Source organism: Pleurodeles waltl, chromosome 2_2 (assembly GCF_031143425.1).
Source record: "Pleurodeles waltl isolate 20211129_DDA chromosome 2_2, aPleWal1.hap1.20221129, whole genome shotgun sequence".
NCBI classification, from domain to species: domain Eukaryota; kingdom Metazoa; phylum Chordata; class Amphibia; order Caudata; family Salamandridae; genus Pleurodeles; species Pleurodeles waltl.
Genome location: NC_090439.1, coordinates 777,945,974 through 777,958,509, shown reverse-complemented (window position 1 = coordinate 777,958,509; position 12,536 = coordinate 777,945,974). Strand labels below are relative to the sequence as shown.

General features: G+C 44.0%; 1 protein-coding gene across 3 annotated transcripts in view; it reads left to right on the top strand.

Annotated features, from left to right (window-relative positions):
• The window catches only part of IL7 (interleukin 7), a 76,235-nt gene that overhangs the window by 51,884 nt on the left and 11,815 nt on the right, over nt 1-12,536 (top strand). For 2 of the 3 annotated variants that reach the window (XR_011200977.1, XM_069220397.1), the window contains one exon: nt 7,280-7,363. Coding sequence is in view for 2 of the 3 variants with exons in the window: in XM_069220397.1 (XP_069076498.1) it covers nt 7,280-7,363 (84 nt within the window). In the remaining variant the exon portion in view is untranslated. Of the gene's footprint in view, nt 1-7,279; nt 7,376-12,536 lie in introns of all 3 variants that reach the window. The other variant, XM_069220396.1, reaches the window with a different exon arrangement.

The window sequence follows — 12,536 nt, the reverse complement described above, 5'->3', positions numbered from 1 at the left end:
TGTATGGTAATGTAACATGTCACATCCTACCCTCTGTGCATACAGTTGTGATGTTTATTTTTGGTGTGATGAATTTTAATGGCATTCTTGATCAATGAGACGACATTCATCTTCAGCTATTTCAAACTAAAGGTGGTCAGAAATGAATAGGCCAAAGCATGATGTGGTGTTTGTGATCTGTGTTTATTTACAAGTGTGGAATACAAGTGATTATAATGACTTAAGTAAAAAAATTGTTCACAAGCTGTTGGCGCCTACGCACTCCTGCTGCGGTGTTAGGTTGTTCCCCCTCCTGTTGCAGGCCAGCATCCTCCTCATCATCATCCTCAGGCATGTCTGGGTCCGGTTCAAGGAGGGGAATGTTCCTTTGTACACAAATATTGTGTAATATGGCACAAGTGAGTATGATTTTGCATACCATCTCTGGGGAGTATAGTAGGCTTCCGCCAGTGATGTCAAGGCAGCGGAACCTTGACTTTAGGATCCCAAAGGTCCTCTCCACAATGCTGCGTGTCCTCTTGTGGGCGTCATTGTATGCCCGCTCAGCAGCAGTATTTGGGTTCCCATATGGTGTCATTAGCCAAGGCTGGATGCCATACCCCTCATCAGCTGAAAGAGAAACACAGAATGGTATCAATTAGACGTAGGAGGCACTGTTGTACGTATCTTTGATGGCAGTAGTTGTGTTGTGTTGTCTGTGACTATTTTGTGTACTAATGTGACAACCTATGGTTGTTGGTGGAAACTTTGGCATTGTTTTTTTTCCTTGGCTGAGCAAGTGTTTGTTGTCTAACTGTTTGTCAGCAGGATGTATTGGTTTCTCAAGTACAGTGTGCCCTCCCTTGCATTGTGACTTGTGACACAGGTGTCCGTGTGTCCTCACTGGGGGTGTGATGATAGTTCCATGCAGAGTTGAAACATGAAAGGGTATTAGAAACGTCCATATGAACATAGCCAGGCCATCCCATCCCTTAAAAGTTATGCATTGTATTAGTGTACAGGTTATTGTGAGACTTCCAATTTGCAAGGTGACATTTAGGCAACCACAGTCATGAATGTCTTCACACTAAGCTGTGGAGTAAATTCAAATGTGTGAGAGGTTCAATGGTGACTTGTGACACATGGCTAGTGATGTGAGTACCTCAGTGTGTCCCTGTCTAGGTGTTGCTATTGTGGTGTATGTGTTGTTTATCCTAGAGGGTTTCTGTGCAGTGAGTATATAAGTAGATTTTACTCCTTACCAACAAGTAGTCCATTGCCATACCGTCCATCCTGGAAGTGTTGGTTGATGGTGCAGTGACGGAAGATGAATGTGTCATGTACACTCCCAGGAAATTTGGCCACAATGTTGCTGATCAGTCCTTGGTGATCGACTATGGCCTGCACGTTGATGGAATGTGTGTGCTTCCTGTTGCGGTAGAGGTGTTCACTCGCAGCAGATGGCACAAGGCGTACGTGTGTGCAGTCGATTGCACCAAGGACGTGCGGAAAGCCACTGATGGCGTAGAACCCCTGTTTTGTTTCCTGCTGCTTCTGCAGTGTGTTAGGGAAGCAGATGTGGCGGGGTGTCAGTCCAATGATGGCATCCAGTACTTTAGGCAGGAATGCGGAGAAAGATGGTTGTGAGATTCCACCAACCAGGGCACCAGTGGTCTGAAAGGAGCCACTTGCCAGCATGTGAAGTACGGCAAGCAGCTTTGTTTCTGTTGGGATAGTGCGTGGAGTCACTAAAGTGGGGGCCAATTGCTGTTCAATATTTGTCAGCAGCTGCTGAATGGCCTGCCAGTTCAACCGGTACCTCTGGATGATGTCTCGTTCCCTGAGGCCATGCAGGGTTGTTCTTGGGCGGAATATCCTCTCCTGCCTTCTGCGCTGTCTTTGGGGTCCCTGCTGTTGTTGTTGTGGCTGCTGTTGTTGCTGCAGGGCTCTGCGTCTACGTGCACGTTGAAGAAAAATTACCTCCATGTCTCCCTGTTGCTGCTCTGCTGCTCTGCTGCTCTGTTGTTTGTTCTGTGTGTTCTGATTAAGTACAGGTGTGTTTGCCCCATTTTAACGCCTGCCCTGACCCAGGCGTTAAAATTTCACGCTATTCGTGCTTTGCGCCATTTTTTTGCGCCGCCTGCCGCGCGGGAGTGATTTTTGCCCTGGAGCATAAATACCACGCACCGCTATGTGCGTCTGTTTTTAGACGGGAACGCCTTCCTTGCATCTCATTAACGCAAGGAAGGCGTTCACGCCAAAAAATGACGCAATTTGCCCATACTTTGGCGCTAGACGCGTCTAACGCCAAAGTATAAATATGGCGTTAGTTTTGCGCCGAATTTGCGTCGAAAAAAACGACGCAAATTCGGCGCAAACGAAGTATAAATACGGGCCTTTGTTACTGGCATCAAGCATGGTGTGTCATATGTTGCAACATATGACACACCACGCAGTAAGAAAAGGCCAGATGTACAAAGGGGTTTTGTAGTTACAAACCATCTGAAGCAGGGCTTGCGTACTCAAAAACAATTTTGCATATGTACTGACCACATCTTGTAATTCATAAAAGATATTTCCGAATTGAAAAAGGGGATTTGATATTATTACCGAATCGCAATTTGGAAGGAGCTTTTTAGGGGCATTACTTCCAGTACGAGATTTTCAAGTTGGTGTGGTAATTGATTTGCAAAGGGGAAGCAGTGCCTATTGGACCCCTTACCCTTTGAGAATCAGGCTGACAACTTCGGGGGCAGTAGGCAGTTGTTCAGGGGACCACTGCCAAATCTCTCTGAAGGTTTTCAGAATTCAAAGTTTTTTAGTTTTTTTAAGGGTATCCAACATCACAGGTATGGTAGTCTGCTGTCCTTTGAGTCCACCCTCCCTGTGGTTGTAGTGGGTCACAGTGAGTCGTAAATGTTGATGCCTTGCAATGCCCTTTTTTGCAAACTAACATATTACCACATAGGTTAGTTTGCAAAATCAGACTGGATTCGCAAGAAAAATAAGCACACAATTTACAACCGTTTTTTTCAAGTCCAATCTCAGTTCATCTAGTCCTCCATTACGTACGAATACTCTGTTGCCTCTAGCTGTTGGGAAGTTGGTCATACTAGTTTAATAAGATAAAATTCTCCAGGAAAGTTGAAAATGGGTTAATTTCTGGAAAGATTACAATTACAATTGTGGGCACAGACTGTGGTGATGGTACTGAAAATACAGCGGTATTAAGGTGGAAGTGTACAGTTGAGGAGTAGTTCTGTTTTGACCATTTGATCCTGTTTTGCAGTATGAATTGTTGAAAGACGCTAGGGTTTTCTGCCTAACAAAATGGTAGGGGTGCATTGAGACCGTTACCTCAAGAGAATACTTTGCAACTACACAATGAGTCAAAGCGATAAGGCAATATATATAAAAGATCCTAATCGGACAGTTGAAAAGAGATTTAACTTTAAACTGCTTTTGATAAAGATGTCAGATACAGACAATTGAAGCAGCACAAGAATAGTTATTTAGGGTTGATGTCTGCATCTCATTTGACAAATACTTCCTCTTTCGTTTTGCCGCCAAGCTCTGTCCCAGGCAACGTAGGATTACGAACATCACTGAGATTCATCATTAACATCACTTATCAGCCTTAATTGATGTATAATAGGATAATACAAATACAAGAAGTAAGGTATTAAGACAGAGAGAGAGCTGTGTGAAATAATGTGTCTGCTCGAGTTAGATCTAGAGTTTCAGGAATGAAGACGAGGTCATCGCGGAGCAGGTTGAGGTAGGTGGTGGCATGCATATGGATAATGTGTTTGGGAAGGTAAGGAAGTAACAATATGGATAGAGCAATAACGAACCGTCTGGAAGTGGATCCAGGAGGAGGAAGGAGGGATGCATTGAGGTCCGTGGTGCAGTGGAGTGAGGACGAGTGGGATTCTAATTGGCTAGTGAAGAATATTTTAACAAATGCTTCTAACAACCCACTGGCAGAGCGAGATGGCCTTCGATGGGGTTGTTTTTACAGCATAGATTAAATTTGCAAGATACTCATGCATCAAATGGTCAGTTGGTTGGGAGAAGCTGAGCAGAAAGGACTCTTGCATGGATGTCGGGGGGGCATGTGTGTTGGAGAAGCAGGAGCACAGGCAGGACTGGAATGTAGAAAGGAAACATTGAACCCAGCGGTCAGATAGGTTGAGGCAGAGAAATAAGAGAAATGTACTTGTGAGGAAATGTGAGCAAGGGCTGGATTAGTGTGACTCAGCTATTGAGGGGGAATCAAACAATACCAGAAAGGGGAGGAGATAAATGAGTGGCCAGTGAGAGTTTTGCCTATCGGAGTATCAGAGACTTAGTGAAACTAGCTGTAGCTTTTACATCTTAGTGTTTGAGTTCAACCTTTAGAGCTAGAACTTCCAATGCATTGACGTTATGCAGCAGGAATTGCTTGCCCCATCGGATGGGGAAAACTGGGAGAATAGTACAGACACACATGCAATCTGATGTAGGAGCAAGCGGAGTGCTTTATTTAAGCCCCTGAATGTATGACCTGGAAAGTCTCTGGCGGGGAGCACCTACATGTGCTCTCTACCCAAGAGTGAAGGAGGTTGAAAGGGAGTGTGCAATTATATACTCCATGTTAGAAATGGGGTACCTAGTTGGCAGTGGTTTGCACCCTGTCCAATTAAGGACCCTCACTTTAGTCAGGGTACAGGAGTCAAACAGCTAAGATAACCTCTGCTCACCTCCTTGGTAGCTTGGCCTGAGCAGTCTGGCTTATCTCAGAGGCCATGTGTAAAGTATTTGTACATACACACAGTAACACAGTGAAATACCACAAAAGTACTCCATACCAGTTTAGAAAAATTGCCAATATTTATTTGAGTAAAACAAGACCAAATCAACAAACATACACAAGTAAAGATACACATTTTCAAAGATTAAGGGCCATATGTACGAACACTTTTTTCCATAGACACAGAATGGGTAAAAACCTTTGCTACGTCTGGCCCTAAATCCTAGTATAGCACTTAGAAACACAATAGCTCCAACTGGGGCTATCACTGCATCTTGATGGAGTCGCTTCCAACAGCCTGACGCGACTGATGAGGAAGCGCAGGCCAGTCACGGAGCCGCACAGACCCTGGGTACAGTACCTTGGAAAACAATTAGGAAACAAAGATGTTGCACAGAGTCCGGGAGGTGAGGTGTCGCTGGAGCCGGTGTTGCGCCGGTTCCTAACTGCTATCAGGGAGGTGAGGTGTCAGTTCCTTACTGCTAGGCAGGGGAGCTGAGGTGTCAGCTCCTTACGGTTGCAGGGGAGGGGGTGCGGCATCGGTGGCGAGGCATCAGTTCCTTACGACAAGGTGAGGTCAACAAATTCAGCAGGTCAAGATGCAAGGCAGAGAAGTCACAGTCAGGTGTCATGGACATTGGTGACACAGCACTCGGGATTCATGCTGTAGCAGGACTTTGAAGGCGCTGTAGAAACTTCGGGCCTGTGTTGTAGGTCGCAGTTGTTGCACTCAGCGGGGACAATGGCTCTGGTGTAGACAGCAGCACTGAAGTGTAGAGTGGAGCCAGTTCCAATGTCTCTCTGGAGTCAATGTGCTTAGTTTCATCTTGGTTGCACCAGACCTCACTTCCAAGGGCCCAAGAACTAGATTCGACACCATTTGGCAAGTTAGGACTCTCAGCAAGGGAGCCCAGGCGCTGGTAGGAGAAGTCTTTGATTGCCCTGAAACTTCTTAGCAGGAGGCAAGCTAAGTTCAAGCTCTTGGAGAACACTGGAAAGCCAGATGTAGAAAGCAATGTTCAGTCCTTTCACTCCCAGGACAGAAGTAGCAAGCAGCAGGGCAGCTCAACAAAGCAACAGGCAGAGTGGCAGTCCCTCCTGCAGCATCCAGCTCTTCACTCCGGCAGAATATACTCAGTCCAGAAGTGTTCCAACTATGTGGTGTTAGAGATCCAGTTCTTATACCCATTTCTGTCTTTGAAGTAGGCAATCTTCAAAGAGAAGTCTTTGTAGTGGACAAGACCCTGCCTTTCCCTGCCCTGGCCCCAGGCACACTCCAGGGGGTTGGAGACTGCTTTGTGTAAGAACAGACACAGCCCTATTCAGGTGTAAGTGTCAGCTCCTCCGACCCCTATAGCACAGGGAGACCAACCAGCCTGGTGATGGACCATCAGGATATGCAGGGTACACCTCAGCTCCCTTTGTGTGACTGTCTAGAGTGAGTTCACAAACAGCCCATCTGTCATCCTGACCCAGGTGTGTATTCCACAGACAGGCAGAGGTACACAATGATTAAGCCATAAAATGCCCACGTTCTAAAAGTATCATTTTCAAACTTACAATTCTAAAACCAACTTCACCAAAGGATGTATTTTTAAATTGCGGGATCAGAGACCCCAATCTCTATATGTATATCTTTTCCCAATGGGAATTTACACTTAAAATATATTTTGAAACAATTCCTATGTTGCCCTATGGGAGAGATATGTCTTGCAATAGTAAAAAACAAATGTAGCAGTATTTCACTATCAGGACACTTAAAACACACCAGTAAATGTTCTACATTTTAAATACACTGCACCCTATCCACAAGGCTGCTTTGGGCCTACCGTAGGAGTGACTTACATGTAGTAAAAGGAAAGGTTTGGGAAGGTTTGGGCCTGGCAAATGGGTGCACTTAATGGGTTCAAATGGCAGTTTAAAACCGCACACACAGACACTGCAGTGGCAGGTCTGAGACATGTTTACAGGGCTACTCATGTGGGTGGCACAAACAGTGCTGCAGGCCCACTAGTAACATTTGATTTATGGTCTCTGGGCGTACATAGTGCATTTTACTAGAGACTTAATAGTGAATCATGTATGCCAGTCATGTATAAACCAATCACTAATACATTTTAGATAGAGAGCATATCCACGTTAGCACTGGGTAGCAGTGGTAGAGTTCCCAGAGTTCTGAAGCCTAAAAAACAGGTCAGAAAAAATAGGGGGAAGAAGGCAAAAAGTTTGGGGATAACCGTGCAAAAAGGGCCAGGTCCAACACTCCACCACCAAGTACCCGTTGTGTTATGTAAAACATAATGCCCACACATTGTACCTGTATATTGCTCACTGAAACACTGAAAATAAAAATGTTAATAATTCCAATGCATGTGTCTGCTTAACACAGCACAACGAAACAATTCTAAAGAGCTGTTATGTCTTGGGTTTGCAGGAAAACCATATGTATGTGATTTCCATTTTGTCATATTTTGAAACATGTTGTAAAATGCTCATTATCTTTTATAGACAGAGTACGAGTTTCGTAATCAGACCTGCTGCAAAAAGGAAGAACCTGAAGAGCTCAGAAAATACCTGTGCAATGATACAATGGTAAATGTTAGAGTGAGTGCAGTTCCTTGAGCTGTTGAAGTATAAACATGTTGCATACTCTTTTTAGATAGGCTGTTGTTGCGCTTCACCGAGGTCAAGAGGTACCTGTACACATTATTTAAAGTGTTGCATGCATTTGTGTGAGTCAAAGGTTTATTGCCAGCTTTGTTCTATAAAACTTCAGTAGACCTCAAATGAACTGGTCTTAGTTTGCTGCACTCGTTATCTATAGCAATGACCTACTAGGACCATCTTTGTCACTGATCCTTTGCGGTTCAGACACTCAGCTTGTCATGCCTGATTAGTCCATTGGTCTGCAGTTTTAAGGCTAGGCTTGCTATACAAAACTGTTCATTAGAGCCTTCTCAAATATGATTCTAGTATTAATTATCTGCCGAACTGTTTGGCTGAATACATATGCCAAATGCTGATGTTTTGGATAGCTGAGACCAAATATTAGCAGCATTCATGGACGGAGCAACCCTTTGAAAAGATATTAATGGTAAAAATAATGTTAGCATTTATTGTGGAGGGAGCAAAGAGGAGGGGAGTAGGAGCATTTGTTTGTTGTATTTGTGATCTTTTAAAGCACAGCGTACACCAGAGGTATTGTGGTGCTATACAGGTAATCACAAATCAGTTGCCATTTGCTCAATGAACAGTAAGGACACAGACATGTTTTTAGTGTTTTCTGAAACCTGAGCAAGTTCCTCTCTAGGCAGAAGGTTAAGATAAGTCAGTCCCGATGAGCTACTACTACTAATGTTATAACGGATGGAGGCCTATATTGATCTGCTTATGTTAGACTATGTCACTCATGGTACCAGGATGAGCGGGAAGACAGAGATGGAACGTACAGAGCAGTGCATACTAGACATTTAGGGCCCATCACAGCAAGGTAAATTTACATAGGAGTAATTTTACACTTGTTTGCTATTAATATTAATATTTTTCATACGTAATGTTACTCCTTGTTTACACTTACATTTCTTCACCCCCTGGTGGAGCATCCTAGAACAGGATTTATGAATGCAATGTAGCGCCTTTGAACTTTCAAATGTAGGTGAAGATCTCTGCCACGAGGGCAGAAAATTCCCTATGGCAAAATGTAAGAAAAAAATTAAGGTTTATGAAACTTAAAAAAAAAAAAAGTAAAGTAGTTTATATATGTATTTTAGATCTTCAACTAATAAAATAAAATGTTACAGCACATTAACTTATTGTGAATTGCAAAGTGACTTTGTACTTACTTGTCTAGCCAATTAACACAATGTTGTCACTGTAGTTCATCATTTATAAAGAGACAAGTGGGGGGCTGCCACCCAACGAGGGTGGTAGGGGTGAAAAACAATCGAAAAAAAGCTTACCTGTGGGGGAGACGCGTTCGTCTCCCCTCCGTCCTCATCCTCTTTCTGTTACCAGGTTCCCAGCCAATCATGATGCTGCTGTCACCAGCAATAGCAGCATTGTGATTGGTCTCAGCGGCTTGCTTCCCCGCTCAGACTAGAATTAGGAGCCTGCGTATGTTCTTCACTTGCCTGTACTATACAGCCGGGTAGAGAACATGCAAAGTGCACATGTCTTTTTGGCCAGCCCAACAGGGCGGCCAAACAGACATGCACACTTTGTGTACACATAGCCTTCCTCCTGCCCCCCTTCCTCCAGCCCAGCTCTGCCCATCCCTTCTCCCAGGAAAAATAAAATGATAATAACTTAAGGTCCAGTGGGGCAATGCTCTTGCGCCTTAGCGGAGGAGCCGCCCCACTAATGATTGATGACAGCTATGAAAACCAAAATGAACCTGAACGTCTATACCACAACAAATATGTAAATTAGACATTTGGTAAGCAACATATCTCACTCCTTTGCAATACACTGTTCATGAATTTGAATCAGTAAAATATTATGAATATATTATTGCATCAACTGCACAAATGTATTGAGCCTAACCCAATTCTGAACGACACAGAATCTGCTTTCAGACCATTGTGTTGGATAGAAATCACTGAACTCAGAAAATATCTGCTATCCATCTAGCATGTGGATCACACAGAAATACTAACCATCTTAGACCTGTCTACTGCTTATGACACCATGGATCACAATTCATTATTAGAGTGCCTGGAAAAACTGGCTGAGGTTTCCAAAACACATCTCCAATCATGTCATACTTTTTGTCAAAACACAGCTACTAAATCAGATTTGGTTGCTCCTTTTTAACTGTTAACACTACTTCTCATGTGAGTTCCTAAAGAGACCCCTTCAGCCAACCTTTCTTATATTCATCCTATGCAATTGACCCCTGGCTCAGTTCTTGCAATATGGCCTATACTTTTACATTGATGTTCGCCTGATCCAGCTTCGTATGTGTCTGGGCAGTCAGAGTAACCAATACAAAACATGCCAGAATCAGGTTTACCATTAAACAAAGGAGAACTGTCTTAGCCTGAACAGCTAAAAGAATGGAATCTTTAGAGCTAGAGAATCCTCTTGTAAGAGTTTTCTTCATGTCTGGCGGGAAGGTCTATGTGACATGGTGATACCTCCCAAAGCTGCAAAACAACTCCACATATGGATCTAATTGGAATTTTCCTTTTGTCATCATACCACAGCTGCAGTCAAAAGCAACTACTTCCAGGTCCATAGAAAGAGCCATTGCAACAGCTACCTCTACACGATAAACTGGCCAGAGCCTGATATCAAGAACATACTATTGAAATGTATTTGTTACTTCAAAACACCAAAAAAGGAGATAGTGAAACATTTAGGGCTGGAATCATCAAGTAGCCAAATGCTGTTTAAGTTTGAGGACACCATCTCCTATCACACAGGGCCTCTTTACAGTGTTCTTTGAAACAAATCCTGTTATCTATTAATGTATCTCACCTCGCTCAGGACCGATTTAACCTAGATCCTCAAAGGAAAGTCAAATTACATTCTGGAGTAATGCTACTAGAACACTGTGGACTAAATATTGTCTATTAAAAATATTGTGCCTGAAATATTGCTTACAGAAAATTTGTCTCATTGAAATTAACAATAGAAAACCAACATTCAGTAGGATGGTGTTTTTGTAAATTATATTTAGGACACTATATATATATATATATATATATATATATATATATATATATATATACCAGTCAATATTTTAGTAAACAGTATTCTTACATACAACTATGATAGAGTTCAGATCCAGAACGCTCGTTGTTCAGGTCTGAAGAAACAAATGAACTAGGCAACTTTGAAAATAAGACTTCAAAGCACACTTCCAAATCTTCCATACAAATACCAAAAATAGACCCCTTGCTCCATAAGAATCAGATCTTAAATTTCCACCTAGATGATCCAACTCTCTACAACGTAGGGTTCAATTTCTCCAGGCATCTGCCTACAATGTCATCAATCTACATAGTGGTATTTTGTCAAAAGCCACCACTTTACATACCAATTACGGAAATAAATGTTATGTGAGCTGACAAGCATGAGGCTTGAAATAGTAGAGAAGAGCTGTATCAAAGAAGAGAAAAAGTAGGCTGAACCAAAGTCCCAATGAACAATCAAAAGAAAACACTTACTGTGAAGAAAAATGAGCTGGCAAGAACATGGCTCATGAGAAAGATCCGAAGAAGCTGAAACCTGAGGCCCTAAAAACCTAAACCCAAACAAGGCTTACATCAGACAGTACAGACTTTACTCCTTTCCAGACCACAAGACTAAATTTGAATGCTCCCCTTAAGGTTGCTCCTCACTCACTGTTCTAATAACTCACAGAGGCCCTAAACCCTGATCACGGTTATAAGAATAATGTTAGAAGACCCATTATCTAAGAAAGTCGTACTGCACTAACATTTTGTCCTGCCATTTTCACTAAGAGCCTTCTACACCTAGACCCTTCTGTAGGCTACTTAGCAGTGCAACCAGTTTCCATGGCCTGTCCAAACTTTTGCAACTCATAGAGCCTTCTATGGAGCTTTATTTCATTCCAAGCTGTTCTGCTCTCCATAAAAAAAGTTCTCAATATAATATTTTTCTTTGTTACTTGTAGGTGTTGGATCCTGCCTCTCCCCTCCCTTATTTTCCCCATTGTTATTTAGGGTTCTCTGCTGTTATTGAGCAACTTGCTCTCCAGCTGAAAGTTTCAGAACAGCCATGGACCTGAAACTGTCTGGCTCAAAGACATTTAGGGGGTCATTACGACCCTGGCGGTCATGGACCGCCAGGGCTGGGGACCGCGGATGCACCGCCAACAGGCTGGCGGTGCATCCAGGCCAATTCTGACTGCGGCGGTAAAGCTGCGGTCAGAAAAGGGAAACCGGCGGTTTCCCGCCGGTTTTCCCCTGGCCTGAAGAATCCTCCATGGCGGCGCTGCATGGGGATTCCGACCCCCTTACCGCCAGCCTGGTTCTGGCGGTTTTGACCGCCAGGACCTGGTTGGCGGTAACGGGTGTCGTGGGGCCTCTGGGAGCCCCTGCAGTGCCCATGCCAATGGCATGGGCACTGCAGGGGCCCCCTAACAGGGCCCCACCAAGATTTTCAGTGTCTGCATAGCAGACACTGAAAATCGCAACGGGTGCAACTGCACCCGTCGCACCCTTTCCACTCCGCCGGCTCCATTCGGAGCCGGCATCCTCGTGGAAGGGGGTTTCCCGCCGGGCTGGCGGGCGGCCTTCTGGCGGTCACCCGCCCGCCCAGCGGGAAACTCAGAATTACCGCGGCGGTCTTTTGACCGCGCAGCGGTCTTCTGACGGCAGTACTTTGGCGGGCGGACTCCGCCGCCCGCCAAAGTCAGAATGAGGCCCTTAATGTCATTTAGACTGTTTTGAGTAGGCTGTCAGTTCCCCTGAGAGAGGCATGCCTTCCATATTTATAGATCCCCACATGCCTGTAGCTTAATTATCCTTGAGTGCAGGGTGAGTCACCATATTGAAACTAGTCACTCCAATTCTCCTTTGCTTTGCAACATTTAACCCCCAAATCCAAGCAAAAAAACAAGAATCACTTCCAGGGAGCTTTCTTCCTGTACATGCGTTCTGTGAGTTCCCTTGTTGGGACTGCTATGCTTCCCATGCACCCTAGGAAGGAAAAACAGTGAAACCTGACCTGTCCTACTGACAGTAGAGCAAGCAGTATTGTGATCTGGCAGCCCTGTGTCAGACAGAAGAACTCAATG